At 38.2% G+C, this 20,516-nt stretch overlaps 1 protein-coding gene across 1 annotated transcript; it reads right to left on the bottom strand.

The window, feature by feature from the left end:
- Nucleotides 1-3,411: 3,411 nt before the first annotated feature.
- Nucleotides 3,412-19,979, bottom strand: pdhx (pyruvate dehydrogenase complex component X). The gene is made up of 11 exons (XM_058075309.1): nt 19,799-19,979; nt 17,832-17,915; nt 17,224-17,324; nt 13,937-14,130; nt 12,864-12,962; nt 11,410-11,575; nt 10,493-10,640; nt 8,660-8,718; nt 8,019-8,177; nt 6,708-6,772; nt 3,412-5,729 (listed from the first exon to the last, which is right to left on the bottom strand). The coding sequence occupies exons 1-11, from the start codon at nt 19,932-19,934 to the stop codon at nt 5,474-5,476; spliced, it is 1,467 nt and encodes a 488-aa protein (XP_057931292.1). The 5' UTR covers nt 19,935-19,979; the 3' UTR covers nt 3,412-5,473.
- Between the last annotated feature and the right edge of the window lie 537 nt (nt 19,980-20,516).

The raw sequence follows: 20,516 nt of genomic DNA, 5'->3' as shown, positions 1-20,516 counted from the left end.
AAAATATATTTTAGACAACACCTCTGCAACTTTTGTCAACTTCTTGGTAAATTAACCTGACCTAAAGAAGTACAAGGTCAAATGTTCCAGGTATGCACTTAGCGACCGGAATGTAAACAAATCTCTCAAGTTGTGTTTTCCGGTTTTACTCACAATATGACGTCAAGGCATGAGAAAAAGCAGCAGCGGAGGTGACCATCTGTATACGGGGCAATGACTGAGCCCTAAATTAAACATGAGACTGCTGACTCAGACAATAAAGCAAAGAAAACATTTCCATGACGGGTAAGTCGGTGAGGATACTCACATACTCTCTCATCAGACGTCCTTGTGGTCGGGAATATGTGCAATGGCCAAGAAATGGTACCTCCTCAGCATTCCTTTTATGGAACGTGCCTTTTTCCCCTTTTTCCCTCCGGTGAGCTAAATTTGCACAATGTGACAAGCACAGGTCATATTTTATGTGCAGAACAGCAGGATAAAAATCTAATGAGCCGCTGTTTAAACATGTGAAGCATGGTAATGAATCTAGTAAGGCAGAATGTTTGTTTATAATCTTATCTGGGCACAAAGATAAAAAATAATGAGTGATTCAATTTTTCACACAGACTTTAGCAGGGTTTAATAGCGATGATTAAATATTTGAAAATAACTAATTTGAACTGAGTCCTGGAGAAAATTCTGCCCCTGGTGAAGGTATGAGTAGTGGTCAGGAGAAAGTACTTTTGGTGTGTAGGGAAAGTAAACATACAGTGGTGTGAAAAAGTGTTTGCCCCCGTGTCCTGATGTATTTTGCATGATTATAATCACAAAGGTAAGCATTAATCAGTAACAACACAGTTTTAAAATTATGTTTTTCATAATTAAAGAAAAAAAAATCCAAATCTCCACGGCTCTATGTGAGAAAAGGGTTTAAGTAACAACTGCAATCAAGCATTTGTGACAGTGGATACACAAAAAAACTCACAACAGTCATCCATCCATCCATTTTCAATTCTGTTCAATCAGCTGGCTCCACCCGAGGAACTCCAAATATGGGCACTAAGGAGACAAAGCAGAGAAGATTGAACAAGATTGGACATTCATTCATTTTCTGGGTGCTGGAGCCTATCCCAGCTGTCTTCGGGCGAGAAGTGGGGTACACCCTGGACTGGTGGCCAGCCAATCACAGGGCACATATAGACAAACAACCATTCACACTCACATTCATACCTATGGACAATTTGCAGTCGTCAATTAACCTAGCATGTTTTTGGAATGTGGGAGGAAACCGGAGTACCCGGAGAAAATGCAAACTCCACACAGAGATGGCCGAGGGTGGAATTGAACTCTGGTCTCCTAGCTGTGAGGTCTACGCGCTAACCACTCGACCTAACTGCCGCCCTACAAGATTGGACAGAATCAGGAAAAGTGTATCATAATAATATGCATGCCATAAAACATGCATGCTAGGTTAATTAGCGACTCCAAATTGTCCATAGGTATGAATGTGAGTGTGAATGGTTGTTTGTCTATATGTGCCCTGTGATTGGCTGGCGACCAGTCCAGGGTGTACCCAGAAAATGAATGAATGAATGAATATGAGCAGTATTGACCTGATGAGCAAAGGTGCACAGAGCACATATAAATATTCATCTTTTTTTGTCCGTCGTCCTTGCGGCGCCCCCTAGAGAAACCCACGCTAAAACCTCTACTACACATGCAGCGATGACCGGACTGAGCATGACCGGACTGCCTATAAAGGCGAGGCTTTGTGCAACATCAACAAAGCAAGAGCCTTGCTTGGGTTTGGCTGCTGGGACTGCAGACCCGGCGTGTTTGGACAGCGTCATAGAACACTGTATAGTCAACTGGAATGCCCTGTGTCATAACCTCTAGTCATTTTTGACCTACATTAGCACAGGTCAAAGTTGTTTTTATGTATTTATGATTTCTATATCTGTTAATGTAGAAAGTGTGAACATTATAAAAATGAGTGACTGTAATAATGGTTATGCTGAGGGAAGACGGGCTGAGCAGAGGAAATCCTGTTAACAATGGTTGAACAAACGTTGAGCATTGATTACGTGGTTGAAGGCAATCCTCTCACCAGTCCTGGTGCCTGATGACTCACTGGCCACAACATTAGGTATACCTGTACTTGCTAATTAGATCCAATACATAATCTAAACCAAAAAAAATTATACTACTAAAACCGAGCCATATAATCTTTATACAGTAAACCTCGGATATATCGGATTCAATTGTTCCCACTGGTTTTGTCCGATATAAGCGAAATCCGTTATATGCGTATACCGGAAAATGTCCGTTTTACGCATATATCGGATTTATATCCGGTATATGCGTAAATCGGATTTTATCCGTTATAAAAAGGCACTTCCTTGACTATGTTTCCAATGTACCTGGACGCGCAGGCAACGCTGCAAACGCTGCAAATGACGTCGTATAGCGGCCTGTCACGATTCGGCGAATCGGAGCGCCACGATGCGGCCATCCGATATATGCCAGGGAAATTTAATGGAAATGCATTGGAACGGGACTGGAGATTTTGTCCGAAATAGGCGAAATCCGTTATAAAAAAATCTGATATATGCAATGAATTTTTATTGGAAATGCATTACAGAAAAATCGGTTCTTTTTTATCTGTCCGTTGTGAGCGAATTTCCGATATATCCGAGTCCGATATATCCGAGGTTTACTGTAGGTACAGTATTTTGCATACAGATCACAAGTTATATTTTAATATTTTTCTTGGCAGTCATTGGACGCCACCTATTAGACCCCCCTACATTTGGAAAATCATCATATCGGTAGTCGGAAAACACTGACACAACAGAACTGCACTTTTGACTGTGAAAGTTGCCATAGCAACAGCCTCCACCACACTGTATAACATGCTGTGTGACCATGAACGTGACCTATACCTCTGACTGAGCCCTACAGGATCCTTGCAAGAGTGTGCATGGTCTATCAAAAAATCTCAGCAGGAACAAACCTGGCATCACTCTGTAACTGTATCATGTTGATAATCATCACAACACATGCATGTCCTTCTGGAACTGGGGTTGGTGGTTTTGCAGAGCTGATATTTACGGCAAAGCGAAGCAACATCAAAAACAAATTCAAAATAAAAATGCAGGATATACCATTTGCCAAGATACCAGGGGAGGCAGACCTGCAGGATCATTTTTTTTTATCTTGCAGCTTTTTTTTATTTTGTAGCACTTTCCCTTTGGATTTATTTTATAGTGGTTTTAGATCGTTTCTATGTTTAGTTAAAGTACACCACTGGATTAATTAAAATATCGACACAATCGGTTTGCAGCAATGTAGAGCCCCATTGCAATTATGGGTCAATGTTTTCATTTGAAAATAACTAACATTTTCAAAAAAATGATGGAAATTCTGGTCTTTCTATCAATATTTTTACCTGCACCTGGCATGCTTTCATTTTTCATTTAATTTTTTCAAATTATGGAACAAATTGAGTAAGGAACTTAAACAATACAAGCAGTTGATGTTTGCAAAATACAAGGAAGAGTCTTGAACGAGTCATGTTGTGTTTATTTGTTGATGGTTATAGCTATGATCATTATTTATTATCATTATTATTACATTACCTTACAATTCTGTATGTGCGTAGGAAAAAAAAAACCCTCATACCTGGAAGACAGGAAGTGAACAAATGTAACAATAATAGATGAGGGGTAGGATTCAATGGACTTGGCTACTTCCTACTACTTTTGGGCATGTGGAACTGTGAATTGATTTATGTTTTATTGTAAGCTGATGCATGTTCAAATAAAATTAAACCTTTACCAAATTAGAGCCACTTGCTGGCGCCACCCCCCGAGATTATTAATATCAACTAACCATTGGTTGTCTTATGAAACTATAGAAACCAGAAGGGACGTCCATTTTAACACATAAGCATTGGCTCCACCTACTGATACGGACCTGTACATTAACAGCTGCCGAGTGCACACTGGGGGCAAATAAGAACATCTGTCAGTAGAGGCTGACCAGTATGTTTGCCACAGGAAATTATCCTAATTGGCTTCTTTCTTTTTTTTTTTTCTTAAATTACACAATCTCCTTATATTCTAATTAAAACACACACAAACACATCTGTGGTTTTCCTCTGGTACACCGGGTTGCTGGACAGCCTTGATTAAAAGAGTTTCAAAATACATTAATTATCAGGCATCACTGACATTTTTATTCCACATGAGCAGATAAATTAAAGTGAGTGTCATTTCTTTACAGAAGGGATTCGATAGTTTTTTGTTTCCCAACATTGTAATTAATTCATTGAATTCTGACAGGAAATGGGCTGTAATAAACATCCCTAACAAATGTTGGACTAAAGCTGATCTTAGTGCTATATTATAGATTTTCACACTGTACAGATGCAACAGCATTAAATATATGCATATATTTGTTTCATGTAGGGTGCACCTTGGTATGAAAATTGCAAGATGGTAATTTTCCTCAACCAGAAACGAAGCACAGTTTGACAGTTTCATTAGGAAGCCTGGTGGCTTTCAAAGACCACAGGACCCTGCACATACAGCTGCACTCAAAATTGTTCAACGCCCTGTGTAAATTCTTGTTATTTGCAAAGTTATAAAAACTTGCAGTAGTTTGCAATAAACCAAACATAAAGCCAAAACGATGTAAATATCGACATGTTATTTAGAGGGCATATGGTGGCCACAGTCAAGAGATCAAGGGTTCAAATCTTTGCCTGGGCATCTCTGTACATGTTTTACCCCAGGCGTGTGTGGGTGTTCTTCATGTCCAAACTTATTCCAGCAAGGGCCACATTGTGAAAAAGAAAGTATGCAATGGCATATTTTGTAAAGATATGCTACAAATTTATATATATATGTTTTTAATCTTTATTCTTAAAAACATCTTCTCATAACTTTATGCTTGTTTTATTCTCATAACATTATAACCACATTTTCTATTTCGCATTTTCACTGTAATGCTACCAAAATGACATTATTTTTCATCATATTATTATATTATTGTTGTAAAATTACACATTTTTCTCATTAGATTACAACTTTCTCTTAATATTTTGATTTTCTTCTTATTGAACTACTGTTATTTCCATTTTTGCTGCTGTTTCTTTTTTTTTTATTCTTATTAAAATGTGCTATGGCCCAATACAAAAGCCGTCAAGAGCCGCAAATGACTCCTAACCCGCCCTTTGGACACCATTGCTCTAAACTGCCCATAGTAGCTATATTGTAGCTCACAGAACAAGCAGTATCGGAAATGAATGGATGTTATTTACAATGGGAGTTGGATAATTCTGAGTGCAACTGTCTCTCCACAGAACAGTACAACCCATGCCATGAAAAAAACATGATGGGAAATGTTTTCTATTCCAAACCTCTCGCTTCACGAGTGCAAGCTTCATCAAGAGTTTTTACATTTATTGCCAATTAGCGGTCATTATATTTCAGGCTAAAGCCATACGATCAGGTTCCTCGAGGTTAGCCCGGAACTTGTCAAGAAATCGTGACGCCAGTTCGTCATCGACAAGCCGCCCGTCGCTAGACAATGTGACAGTCATCAGCTGTTGAGTACGCAGGGTTTGGCTATCCTCACAGAGACGTAATTCAGCCCTGGAGGTCCCGACCGCGAGGATGCATGCTTGTGGGGGGTTGATCACCGCACTGAAGCCGCTGATGCCAAACATCCCTAGATTGGATATACTGACAGAGAAAGGCAGGCATGTAATGATTACTACACTCAAAGAAAAGGACAAAAACATATCAACATATAAACATGTATCTCGTAGCGATACAAGCAAATCCATAAACAAATACAAATGCCTTCTTCACAGAGTTCCTTTGACTTTTCCATTGTCCCACTGTAGTAATGATCAACCAATGAGAGGTGTCAAACAATTCTTTTACGCTGCTAAAGAGACAGTCAACTTGGCCTGAATCCCATTATTAGTTAAACTCCACATTTGGGGTGTCCTTTTATTGTGGCCAACCTTTGGCACGCCCATGCAATAACCATGCTATCTAATCTGCATCTTGATATGTGTGGATGAACTATGAATTAGTGAATATTTCGGAAAGTCAGCTGGGACAGGCTCTAGCTTACCCGGTGAGGACAAGCGGTATAGAAAACGTCTTTGAGTTCAGCTCATAAAAAATGGGAAGAAAAAGTGTTTAACATCTAGCAACATTGTATATAATATACCGAGTTAAATATAATGACTTCAGCATTATATGCAGTAAACTTGTTTAATCTTCCAAGAAATACGGCTCATATCAAATATTATGACTGTTTTATTCTTGACTTGTCAGCATCCTCGTGTGCTAATGATGTTCATGGTGAGTAGGACGGAGCCCTCAGGTTACAAGGCTCTTTGCCTTAATGAGAATTCTTGCCCAAGGGTGCGCACATGGCTGCAGACAAAGAGAGCTGAATCTCCATTGGAATTCATTGCTCCTGGCTGACATAGAAACCCCATTTACGTCCAAATGACACTATTAATTGTAATGACTGGAGAAGCTTCCCCTTCCAATTTTTGGCAATTTATGACAGCTGAGCTGATGGCCCATGTTTCCCAAGACCACATGGAGTTCACAATCAAGAATGCATAAAATGATGAGTATATAATGCATGACAGCAGACGCACTGACATGGAATTTGATTATGTTCTTTCTTTGTTTTACCTGAATGAGCCACCCTGGTATTCTTCAGGTAGAAGTTTTCCATCTCGAGCCTTCTGGGCCAGTGTCTATGAGGAATACATGAATTGTATACATGAATTTAGACTGTCAAGAAAAATATAATTAAACTGGTAATATGAATATGACATATATTGTAACATGTAGAACACAACAAACTAAGAAAATAAACTTAACTGAAAAGTTGAAATACAAAAAGGCTACAATGTTCCATCTGTTATACTACCAGACCACAACCATGATGAATGAAAAAGCCAAAGCCAGAACATAACACAGACTTGTTCAAGATAGCCACACAAAAAAATAGCAAAACACATAAACACTGACTATGGAACACGATGTCCAATTGCAGCCTTTGAGACAAATAGAAACCATCAGACTGTGCCTGGCTAAAATGAGGAAAGAGGAATGACAGAACCCAGAGGGGAAGATGAGGCATCTGGCAAACACGGATACATTATTGTGGCCAGGTTTCTGTGGCAGAGCGTGACTGTGTAGTACCCTTGAAGCAAAAGGAATTAAAGAGTGTGCCTGTGGGATTGTTTAAAGTGAAAAATGTGTATAAACTGATATATTTTGCTTTTTGGGGACGATATCATGACTTTGATTGTGCATAACAGTGTTCCCTCGTTTATCGCAGGGGATAGGTTCCCAAAATAGCCTGCAATAAGTGGAAAGTTTATTTGTTTGCAATGATTATATATGATTTAAGGATGTAAAACCCCTCAGAATGCACTTTATCCACTTTTCTCAGACATATTCTCACATTTCTCTACTGTTTAAACACTCTCAAAGTTAAAATGTCATTTAATATTGATGAGTGTCAAATTGTGAGAAAATAATTTCAAAACGCACCTGCATTGTTTTGTCAATCAGTTACATTTATAAAAGTTTTTTTTAACCATATTTTTTTCATAGTACCTATTCAAAAAAGTAATGTTAAAACCGCTCATTCTCATTCATTGTCTCACCTTGTGGGTTGGGTGTCTTGTGACGCTTTTAAGATTTACACATGGAACCAGAAAGAACTGAACACTAATAATTTACTGTCCAATTGCAGCTAACAGCAGTCTTAAAAATAATAATCACAAATTGGATATTTACAAACCCAAATGGACGATTGGAAACAGTTTTTAATTGCACATGGTGAGATATTATTAGTCAAAATGAATAAGATGTACATTTGACAAGCCATCAACGGTTGGCTAAATGCCAAAGCACTCCCTTTAAAAAGATGTGTTTGTGTTTTCCTGCACAATAAATTAATCCGTTAATCCTCACTTGTCAGATGTTTACCTTTGCATTGATTGAGATTTCTTGAACTCCTTTGATTGCGGCATCTCTGATTATGGGAGTAATGAGTCCTTTGTCAGTTGCCACAGCAATTGAAATGTGAATGGAATCAAGGGCTTGGGGTCCATCACCTGACCAGGTAACGTTCACTTCTGGTAGTTCCTAGTTTCACAAAAAAAAAAACAACAACAATATTATTAACATCACTGGCAGTGTCACAACAATTGCTCTCAATCCAGGTTCTCTAATGTGACAGTAATTACATGACTATAGCAGTCCTCCAGGTGCTTACACATTTGCAAAAACATGAATAGTGTAGGTAGAATATTTTTCTTTAATATCTTTCTGAAAAGGTTGATGTAAAAATTACAGATTAAAAACAATGGCTGGCAAATATAAAAGGTTGTCACAGACTGGGAACTTTGGACTCCCCTACTGAGACATTCTGAGTTAGTTAATAATATGTGCTACATGCATTGTAAATTGTCTAAATGCTTTGATTAATTGAATGAATGCTGTATAATTTTTTTCCGAAAAAAAGTTGGCACCACACGTATCAACATGCTTGACATACTGAATGCTAGCTTGCACGCAGGCTACAAGCTTTCTGGACAACAAGAGTAGTCATTATGAACGGTACTTACTTTAAGTGTAACAGCAGCTGCCTTGATAATGAAATCATTAACAGAAACTTTGATATCGTCTGAAAAGACAAAGAAACAATAGTCTTGAGTCATTTCAATGTGTCACAATGACAGCTGGTAATGGGCTGCCTAAGCTGCATGGGTTCGACTCCAGTTGGCTGGTGTACAAGTTCAACTGACAAAGACACTATTATCACAATGACGTGAGAAGTTCAACATAATGTAAACTCTCAATAAAACATTGATCAGAATGTGCTCAACTTTCTTAGTGAATATGGGATACCACTCCAGTCTACTTTTACTGTCTTTTTATGCTGGTGTCCATAAGTGAGCAGACTGTTATGAGTGCTGCTACTGTGAGCAGCATGATGACTGAACTAAGCGTGAAATTGTGAGATCCTGAACAAAGGCCTTCTGTAAAAACAACCGGGGAGCGAATCCCTCAATACATACAAACCTTGCTAATGGGTCTAGAAGGGCCATCCAATTTCCTCACTGATGGGGAGGGGAGTGAGCGATAAGTTCTTTGTCAGAAGGTAAACAATTTTTGAGAGTTGTACAGTATATGAAATGACAATGCTCAATTTCTAACACAGCGTAATGTCATCATACAGTATGTTCTATTTTAGTAGGCAATGCAACTGGAACAAATATTGTCTGTTTGAAGATCACATGCTTATGAAGAATGGGTTTCATTCATTCAACAGCTGTTGTGAAAATGTATTCAACCGTTTTTGTAAAACGACACAAGTTGATATTGTTTCTTTGAGTACTGGGGGGGCTGTGAAAAATTTCTGTAATGAAAAGTGCTTCAGAAAAAAAGAGAAATTTGGGCCACAATTTGGACATGTTCACTGTTAAGCCTGAATCATCGTCTCCTGCCTTTATGGGCCCTCAAGACCGTCAAAAATAACTACATTTCCAACTAAATTCCATTTTTATTATAGTATTGTCCCTTAAGAAGATATACCATTATGAAGGGATTTTATCCCCAAGCTTTGCATGGCTTTATGCCAAGGTTTGGTTAAACATAAATACAAACCTGAGCAAAATTAATTCCTAGCAGCAGTTCCACTTTTTACATTTGAACAATGAAGGTTGACAGTGAAATACGGTATGTTTACTGTGTGTGCTGTAATGGGTACATATGAAATAAAATTGATGAAGCATAATTCAGGGTTTCAGCGACATGTAACTGACGCTTTATCATATATAAAACATCATTACAATGTTTCACTATGCTTTATTTTATTTGTTATTTTTCAGCTGTAAGACGTGATGCTATCACACTCATTGCTAGCAGGAGTTGATCAGTTGGTGTTGAGTAGTTCAGTATAAATAAATAACTCATACAAATACAGAAAAAAATAATAAAATTCAAAATAAAAAGTAAAGTTAATTATTGAATAATAACTAATATAAATAAGTTATAAAAATAAGTACTGTGTAAAAAAAATATTTATTTAAGCCCCACCCCCTAGACTAGGCACCGCCATGGCTTGAAAAGATCCTCGGGGAAACCCTGTAATTAGATGAATAACTTGCTTGTATCTTAAGTCATTTCTGTGAAAAAAGACCATTGGTAAGAGAGGTTTGTTTGTAGCCGTGACTGGAATGAGTACTAACGAGCATGACTGAGCAGATATGTGCCAATGTTTCTTTCAGACTGTCCCCTTTGTCAAACGAGCAGTCATGTGAAAACTATGAGATTCTCATCTTCACAGAAAATAAACAATTATATTTTATGTCAAATATTCAGTGAAGCAGATTTTTTTTTTATTTTAAAAAGGTGAGTCTGCTTATGTGTATACACACATACTGTATCTTGTTTACCTTTGGCTAAGTCTTTACGAAGCTTCATGACGGCTGCCATGTCACAGTCAACAGAGGCGTAAGCGTGGGGGATGGTGGTTTTCGACTGAGTTAGTCGTTGAGCAATCACGCGGCGGACATTTGAGGCTGGGAGCTCCGTGAAAGTGCCCTGGGGAATTACATTAAAGGAGGGAAAATATGGTGAATTACTGTACACGTGGAAAAGAACATTTTCAAAAGAGTCGACAGGGAAATCAGCAGACAAGAACAGGAATGATGTGCAATGTAATTCAGAAGCAAGTAAGCTGTCATCAATCCGAATGTGGACGAGGTTAACAAAGTCATTGAAAGTCATTGTTATAGTTAATTGATGGCTTAGAATTGAGTGGCTTGATTTACTCACACAACTACCAGATGACATAAACAGTCCATTTTGCCAGAAAGACTAAATACTTAATGTGAATTTAAATAAAACAAATGTTATAAACAACATTTACATTAGGAAACCAACTCAAAATCTCTCTGCTGATAAATGAACACTGATTTCCAGGGTACAAATACTACCAGGGTTTCCGCAAAATGCAATGAAACGTGTGTGTACCTCAAAATAAAAAACACTACACCTTAAAAATTTATGAATGTTTGAATATCAATGTGATAAAAACGTTTCACTATTTTGAAAAAGATGCACCAAAATTGCCTGTCAGGAAGTAGAGGAAGAAAAGACAGAAAGAAAAGTGTTTAAAGTTACGTAATGTAGAAGATAACCGACTTTGAATAGTGTTTCATCAATTTGATATCATTCTCAGATTAGGGATCGCCAGAAAGAAAAGAAGTACGGCAGGGACCTTTGACCTTAAAGGAAAACTGCACGTTTTTGTGGAATTTAAAATGAAGAAGAAATGCCTGCATGGTGTGTAACATAATAACAAACCAACCGGTGCTCCTGGTTTCCCTGGGACAGACAGAGGTGGGATGTTTGGTCTGCCGCTTGGTGGTGGAGGACCAGCTACTGAGGTTGCGGCAGGACTCGGGACAGGTGGAGCAGGCTGGATGGGTGTTGTTTTTGTCCCAGGGGACATCTTCATAAGATTTAATGCATCCCTGTTGAAGCAAAGTCGCAAATAAAACAGATTAGAAATGGTGGATACACAGCAATAAAGTCATTTTTATCATTAGGATTCTAATTAAGACAACTACTTGCACTTGCAGATTGATTCATTTCAAAGTGTTGCTATGACAATTTGGTTTAGTAGAATCTCACAGGATTATTTTTGCCCGGTAATTTGGGGTTTAGCAGGAAGAAACGCAGTAGTATAATTCCAGTTCCAATTGAGTGCACTGGGGTCAAGGTACCCACACGCATCCAGTCTTTTCTCTGAACCAGCTGCCTCTGACCGAACCATGCCGTCAGGGCTCCAGAGCTATTCTCCCTTCCCTTGTTCCTGCATTCTTACACTATTTCCTGTAGAACACAATCTCCTTGCTTCCATACTGATAAAAGTATTTGCTTGTCAGAGTATTATGGGAACTTGGAAATCCCCCGAACGGACATTATTTCAGGTTTGAAAAATAGCAAAGCCGATAGCAAACACATTCCTCCAGACAGCTGAAGAAAAGAGAGTGTCTGAAAGACTCTGAGGGTGAGTAGAATATTAAAAAGGGAAAAAGTGGGAACAAAACAGCACTCTTACAAAAGTGCAAACACTTGAGGTTTTTAATTATAACATTTCTGCACCTTCAATGTAAGGGACGTTATCCCTGGCTTTCATGCACATCTTAATGTTGCATTTTCATTCATCTCATTTGTGTGCTTGACACTTTTTTCTTCAAATTTTCAGTTTTGTATGCATATTTGATACATTTTCTATTTTTATAAATGCTGTTACACAGGTGGTTGTAAGCTGTTATTGATTAGCGTTGTTTGTTGTTTTGTAATAAATGTCCCAGTTTGTATAAAAATGTATGCATTTTATTTAAAAAAAGGTGTTCCGAGGTAGGCTGAGAGAATCAAATGTTGTCCCATTTCTCAGTGGCTTCCTCCTCTTTGAGCTATGTTTGAAGGGGGAGTGGTAGGGGTGAGACAAGGACAACGAAGAGCTAAGGGGTGGAACTGGGATTCAGGTTAAATCTATGATAGTGAGTTGGGAAATATGAGAATTGTCACAGAGTCATATACGTCCATTGAGTAATGAGCAGGTAATGGGTCTGATTACTGATGGATGATTAGCTTTATATAGCACTTCCGTGTCATGGACAGCACTTTACGCTGAGCCCAATATTCTTTCACTAGTAGTCACAACTACCCAAATTCATATGAAGTTCCTTGCTAAAGAATGGAGGGAGTGGGGCTCAACTCTGTATTTGAGACAACTTATTAATTCAGGCTTACTCCTTGGTGATTAGTCCTCTTGGTCCAGTGGGAGTGGCCAATTTTGGATCAATGCCATGCGTGTCCAGGATGTGTCTTGCTGCTGGGCTTAGTCGTAACCTGGAGAACAGAAAAATACCTTTCATGCCCTTGTTTATGTTATGTCTAATTCTACCTTTATGTTAAGTCTCTTACAAGTATTTGCTACACAATAAGCTAATTGTGTATCTGTACATACATATCTACAATATAACAGCACAGTATATATATATTTTTCCAACTTTCAATCCTAAACATATTAAATTCATGCCGTACTAAAAATATGTGGACTGACTCAGCACAAAATGTTTGCATAACAAATACACGCTTTTGTTCTAGAGTAGGTCCTGTATCTTCCCTGAGGTTATCTATTGTGTAAACAGCAATAGACAAGAATTTTTTTGAAAAATCAGCATGTTTTGCATTCAGTGGTAAATACAGCTTGAGAAAGTGCTGCAAGCATGATATCCCGCCCTCTTCCGGCTCCGACATTTTACGCCACAACCGACAAAACACATGCAAACACGCACTGGTTATGTTTGTTATGTGGCAATGTATATCTACATATGTACACACAGTATGCATGAAACATTGAACACCAGTCATTCAGCACGCATCTCTTATTCAGCACAAACTCCAGTTTGCACATAGTCTAAATTGGAATTTTAAATTGTGAAAAATGACATTTACAGTATTTATAGTGTTCAGTATGTTTTTTAAACCACTATTGGTAACATGCAGTGGTATGTAAAATTTGGGCACCTCTGGTAATTTTTAGGATTTTCCTGTATACGTCACTGGTTATTAGGATCAGCTAGTTCATATACCAGATGAGAAGTGAAATAAAGTTTACAGAAAGCATGAAATAATTATTTAAACAAAAGTAGCCCAACAAAAAAATGACATCAATATTTAGTAGTTCCTCCTTTTGCAGAAATAAATGCTTCCTATAGCTTCCATTGAAGGTCAATTATGTAGACGTCAAAATTTTCCACAACTAGTAAATACAAGAAACAGAAAAGATGTTAGTTAAAATATCACAATTCAGCACTTACGGTCCCGGGTTGACTGTTCTTGGTGGAGATGGTGCTGAAGCAGCAGCAGGGGGCACAACACTTTCAGGTGCCGCGACAGATGGAGCTGCTGCAGCATCTGGAGTAGGAATCTCAACCTGCTTCCAGTCCTGTCCTTCCTCCACCATAACAGCAATGAGAGTTCCCAGGCGCACGTTGCGACTTCCCTCCTCCATCTGCAATAATTGTGACAAAAATCATTATCAATTGAAGGGAGACCTGACTGAGAAAGAAAAAGGTTCTTGGGAAGTAAAACGAGCAGGTTTTTATGCTTGCTGTCACAACTGATTCAAGAGCTCATCTAAATCCACAGCGTGACTTTTACAACTCTCTCTATGGTCTACTGGACATTGTCAGTCAGTCAGTAGTGGTCAGTGTAAATGAAAGGCCATGTCTAATTCACTGGCTGCTGCACTTCATCTCCATTTAGTGAGCCCGTTGTTGCCAGTCTATACAGCAAGGGATGTGCAAAACAGTACAAAAGAGGAAAGAATAAGAGGAAACAAAAATAAATAAGATAACAGATAAATGAACCACGATGGAGCAAGGGACAACTATGCGTGGCTAACTTACGCCGGCTCACACAGAATCTGTTGCAGTCATTACAGGATCTGTTTTTTGGTGGTGAGTAAGTACAAAACCGCATTTTTTTTTCATGTTAATTATTAGTAAATTGCATTTAATTACTTCATATTTTGTTTGTTCTTTGAGTGTACAATTTTGATAGCTATCGTCCAAATGGTCACTGTAACTATTTTCAATTTATTGTATTGATATGATATGAGAGTGCTCCATCTGAATAGTTAGACCCCAAAAGGATTCTTTCGATTGTGTCGGCCGGCTGACAGAGTCAGGGGTGCACCGCACAGAGCTAGTTTGAACCTTCTGGATTTTTCCAATAGGACAACGCTGAAGTTCACAATGCCTACCCCACATGTTCCCATGCTCAAAATCCATTTGGGAATATCTGGGGATGAATGGCAAGGGACAGTTACATCAGTTTCAGACAGTGGGTGCCCTCCGTGAAGCCACCTTCACCATCTGGTGCAACATTCCCACTAACCTCCTGGAAACACTGGCATTAACAAAACCAATTTTTGAGGTGATAGACTCATTGATTCATTGATTGTTGTCCAGGTAGCAATAATAATGATGTCACACCTACATTAAATACATACAGGCTGATGAAAGTCATGGTGTGTAACATGTTTCTGCAACATTATATTATCGGCGTATGTATGTTGCTATTAATTTTAAGATTTTTCATTATAGGCCTCATCTGCCTCTCCTGACTGCCCATTACTGGTACATTGTCATACCTACAATGGCACCAAAATCTCCTCAATGCCTCTCAGGCACAGAATGTAAGAGGTTAAAACATGCAAAAGTGCAGTGCACATACAATGATTGATGGAAATGTACTTTATTTCATTTTTTGAAAAACAACATACACATTGAACTGACTTGCTCCTTAAAAAAGTACTATATTATTCCCATACAGCAATTTATGCTTGATATTTTATGCTTTAGTATGTGTCATTTTTAGCCACTCCCTCCCAGGGTCAACCTCCACATATCTAATCCTGTAGGATAAGCTATCAAATATTTATCACCATCATCCTATCATTGTGTATAACAGTGTTAAGTGTAGAGTCACAAGTCATTCTGCCTCATGGGGCTGGACCTTAAGCATAAAAAAACAGTAGTGTATATACAGTAGCTGTATTCAAAGATGCTGATTGGGTACCATAAGGAGTTCAACACTGCCATCAAATGGTTGTGAACCAAAACCTTAAGAACATGGAACAATGGCCATGGCATGTCGTGAAAAAAGGTTCTCCTTGTATTCTTTGTGGAAGAATTAAAAAAACTCAGTTTTAAACCCTTTCTTAAGTTTAGAATAAACAAATTCTCTCTTGTGTCCCTGCAGTGACCATGGAGCCTGCTCGTTGATGTAATATGATGTAAACAAAGAAGAACAGGAGTGCTAGGTGGCTATCAGGGTGTCAATTCATGTCTACATAGTGTGAATAATGGTGGGGAAAAAACATTTACAAAGTCAAACAGGTTTTCTATGCCCTAACTGTATAGCTTATATTTGAACGACCTTTGCTTAAATCAATCTAATATTGATAAAAACACATTTGCATTATTTGACAATTATCTTTATACAAATGTACACGAAGAAGCATTGTGCTTTGCTGTCTTTGTAAACCTGTCAGTTTCTACATGTGATGATTGATTGTGCCCATGACAGATCCAAGATTAAACCCCTTGGGTCAGGGTAAAGCAATGTAGTAAGAGCATGATGAGATTTAGTAATCTGTGGTCACAGTACTTGTTACCTCCCCCAACTTCCAATGATAACCAAGCTTCTCCCACCCCATTGGGCGCACACGGTTTCATACCAAGATTTACGTTTGTTATGCATTTGGCTTCACAATTATAGAATCGCACAGAATAGCAAGAATAGCTAATAGAGTATACTCTGTGGTTCCACAATATGGTCCACATTGGTGATATTATCATTAACTACACACACATTTTCCCAGACTGCAAGAGAGCAAGGGGTCTTTATACAGGCCATGTTTCTTTGCTTGCCTCGAAAGCCCCTACCCCCAATTCTTCAGTGGTTGCTATGGAAACTACCATCCGCACTGTAGCTAAGACAAAGATAGAGTAAGGGAATGTAAAAAAAGGGATGCAACCAAAGAATGCAATGTATAAAATTGAGAATAAAGCCAAGGGTTTATAACTAATAACTGTCCGTCGTGGACCTCATAATTTTGATAAGGAGTTATTTTGTTGGTGACACAGATATTTGATGCAACATCTTTTCTCATCGGGTCACATGGAGAAAGGTATTGTTTCAATGTAAAAGTTTAATAGTAATAATGATAATAATATTAATATCCCAATCATTGTGACCAAATCATCAGTCTGGTGGATGTCAAAGACGAATCATTGAGAATCAAATCATTGAAAATTCAAACAGCTAACTGCACAATGGAAAATGAGACAGAGGACTGCAAGATGTCTGTCCCTAAAAACTGTACACTGTCACTGTGTGGGGAAAAAAAACATGTGGGAAAGGAATTCAAGTACAGAAAACACTGCAGTAATAATCGCTAGTAAACAGGACATGGAGTGAAAAACAACCATAAATCATCTAATGTCATAGTCATAGTAGCTACGCTTATATTCCTGATATTTGGAACTACTCTAACAGACACACATTCTCCTAAACATATTGGTATTTGCTTTCTCACCAGGATTTTGGCCAAGATTCCATCGTCATTAGATTCCATGGTAACGACAGCTTTGTCAGTCTCAATATCGCAAAGGGCATCACCTGCTGCCACTACCTCACCTGCAAAGGTAAAAGGATACACATCTACAATGAAACATTGGGATCACTCAATTTAAAACAATCTTTTCAGTATTTCATAACAATATGTGTGTATATATGTACTATGTATATATATATATATATATATATATGTGTACATGTACAATTCACATGGCAACACAGCAATTAACCAATCAGAACTCAGTCGGTTGCCATATGATAGATGAGAGCGCTGCTGCAACGCAGGGATGAGCAGAGCTGCGAAGCAGTAATGAATAGTGACTGCTGGGTTTCCTTGAGCCAATTAACCACCAGAGGCCCATGGGTGCAACAGTGCATGCGTCTCTGGCTTACAGCACACAGTCATTTTTTTCCCCCATAGAGAAAATGCTAGCAATTGCTGCTGCAATGCACATTATATCATCCACATACGCTTATGCTTTGGCAATTTTGTGGCACATACGACTGAACTGGAAGGAATATTCAAATTTAGGGCAGTGATTGATAGTTGCAAAAAGTGTATATTACCTTCTTTCTTTAGCCATTTGATAATGTTCCCCTCTTCCATGGTTGGTGAGAGAGCTGGCATTTGCACTTTGAGGGGTGCGACACCTACAGGACCAAAGAACAGACAGCATTTGAATTAAAAGGTCACAAGACGCTAAACGGAAATATGCTCCCTTGGAAACATCTGACAGCTGGGTCGAAAAGGTCAAAAAAGTCATGATCTTATTTAAAAAATACATAAATTAAAGGTTTTGGCTCCAAATTACACCAAAAAAACAAGAATATCACCGGTATACCACTAGTATAGGTTACAAATAGTAGTTTAAAATAACAGATGGAATGAAAATCTCTGTAAAAATTGCCATTCTGGCTGAATAACTGACATAACTGGCGCTCATGGCTTCACCCATAGCTCTGTCGTGCGTACGTGCATGTCCACACAAGTAGTCTGAGAGGCTAGCCAACAATTTGCAATAACAGTGAATTTTAGTAGCCAGAGCCGCTATCATTAGCTGACAACAAACTACTACCAAATGCATGTGTGTGTATTAGGTGAGGAGTGGCTTGCTATGTTGGAGCAAGATGAGGTTAGCCCCCACTCCCACCCCCACACAGTACCTAACCAAGACAGACAACGCCTTTAAAAACAAAGCAGCCGTTGGCGGTAGAATGGGTGGCTTGGCATATTCAACCCCAGCATCACAGCACAGGAAGCCAAAGCGTAAGAGTTTAAAGAAGACTAACCAGGCATGTTTGTTATGTAACTGATGACTCTGGAAGACAACACAGAAGTCACCCATATTCTCCAGACCTGTGACCTTCACAATGCCCCGCCAGTAGTCACTCAGGAGGGGCATATAGTTCAACTGTAAGAGCATCTGAACGAAACTGAGCTGCAGAGAAATCCCTTGCTTGCAGCTATATACTGTTTTGTATGTGTGCACACACACATGCACTCACACACAGTAATCATTCAACTAGTTCCAGTCATTATAGATAATTAAAACTGTATATTTTTAAAAGGGCAAGGTGCATCACATGCTCAAGAATTTACTTTGTTTGGCACAACTTTCCTCAGTTAATAATCTTGTTTGTTATTCTGCTGCCATCTGCTGGATAAACTAACGCACTGCAAAAACTCAGAGTTAAAAACTGTGTTGGTTCTTCCCATTGTAGTACCAGTGTAGTTGTATTTATTGCAGTACTTCCCACGGACAGAATAGCTGTTCACTTAGGAAAAGAAGTAAAATGCAGTAATGTGTTGAGTATTTCGCAACTGCAGCATAGTAGTATTGATAGTATTGATACATCAATTTACCTTCATCTCTACATTTTCCCAAATGCTAGGAATCGTATATGAATCACTCTTACAATAAACTTATAATGTGGTGAAGATTATAATGAAGGTTATGGTCAATTTTATTTCAGTTTTGGTGACTTTAAAGGCAATGATTTATTTTATTTACACTTAACAGACGTTATTGATCCAGAAGTTAAATAGTTTGGTTGCAGTAGCTCAACAGCAGGAGAAAAAGAACAACAATCAATTCAATAAAATACAATGCAATGAAAAAAGAATATAAGAAACACGATGTGCACATATATGGAGGGTTTCCCTTCCCCATTCATATATAGTAGCCTTTGAAAACAACTTTTCATATGCTACCACTATTCTACATTAGTTAACTATACACCTGATCACTGACGTCTTCATTAAAATATTATCACTATTTCTGCATTGATGTCTTGGACTGAAACATTGACTCTATTTGAAAGCACCTGTTTATGTGTTTTTCAATGCTACGCGCAAAAATGCCTCCGTTTACTATATGCGAGAAAGTAAAATCGAATATTTCAACTAAAGTGTTGTTAAAATTCGGTTTAATATATATATGAAATAGACCTATTGCAGGACAATATAAAGCAATGGAAATGTCATCGGCTGCCGAACCATCCTGCGCATTAGCATATGCTATATTGTCACTCACCGAAATGCCTTGGAGACTGAAATAAGTGCCTGGCATGCTCCTGTAATGACTGTATGCCCCACAAAGATGTATTAATATTGGATAATTTAAGGCCAAATAAGATTCCTTGACGACCCAAACGCAAGGAGGCCGCCATGTTGTCCTCCTCACTGGGAAAAGCGTGCCGATGAAGATGCCTGATTAAAAATGTTTACATCTTTCAATGTCCGCTACATTTAAAATAAATGAACTAATATTCAGGTGTATTTGTTTCATTTTTTACTTGCTGCAAATGTTAAAATTTAACATTGTTTATCATCGCTTCAAAATGTCAGGCTTAAAACATGTAACTCATAAAAGGTCCTTCGAAGCGACTCACTCTGCGGCGTTTTAATGGAGCTCAAGAATATCCCAGTAGGTACTGCCATCTGCCGGTAAAAAAGGAGTAGTGCGTTTTGAACTAAAACCAATTTCTCAATATATTTTTAAGCAATGTTCATTGTGAAATATTTCGTGCCTTTGGCCAGTTTTTTTTAAATACTAATACTTTCCCCAATACAGGCCATTATTTTCAAGTGCATCCCAAGTTTGTGGTATTGATGATTACTTTGCATAACAGATATATTTTGAGGGGAATAATCCTGATATATGTACATCCTGATATATATATATATATATATATTAGCCAATATTTTCAGATACATTTTTAATAGTTGTTCTAAATAAGATCACTCTCTAT

The sequence above is a fragment of the Doryrhamphus excisus genome, chromosome 6 (genome assembly GCF_030265055.1).
Source record: "Doryrhamphus excisus isolate RoL2022-K1 chromosome 6, RoL_Dexc_1.0, whole genome shotgun sequence".
NCBI lineage: Eukaryota > Metazoa > Chordata > Actinopteri > Syngnathiformes > Syngnathidae > Doryrhamphus > Doryrhamphus excisus.
Note: the sequence above shows the minus strand (reverse complement) of the source record. Positions and strands in the feature narration are given on the sequence as shown.

Coding starts and splice junctions, on each gene's coding strand:
- pdhx (XM_058075309.1), bottom strand. CDS start 19,934: ATGGCGGCCTCCTTGCGTTTGGGTCGTCAAGGAATCTTATTTGGCCTT. Junction 14,131..17,223: donor GAATCTTGGCCAAAATCCTG/GTGAGAAAGCAA, acceptor CAATTATTGCAG/ATGGAGGAGGGAAGTCGCAA. Junction 5,730..6,707: donor TACCAGGGTGGCTCATTCAG/GTAAAACAAAGA, acceptor TTTCTCTGTCAG/TATATCCAATCTAGGGATGT.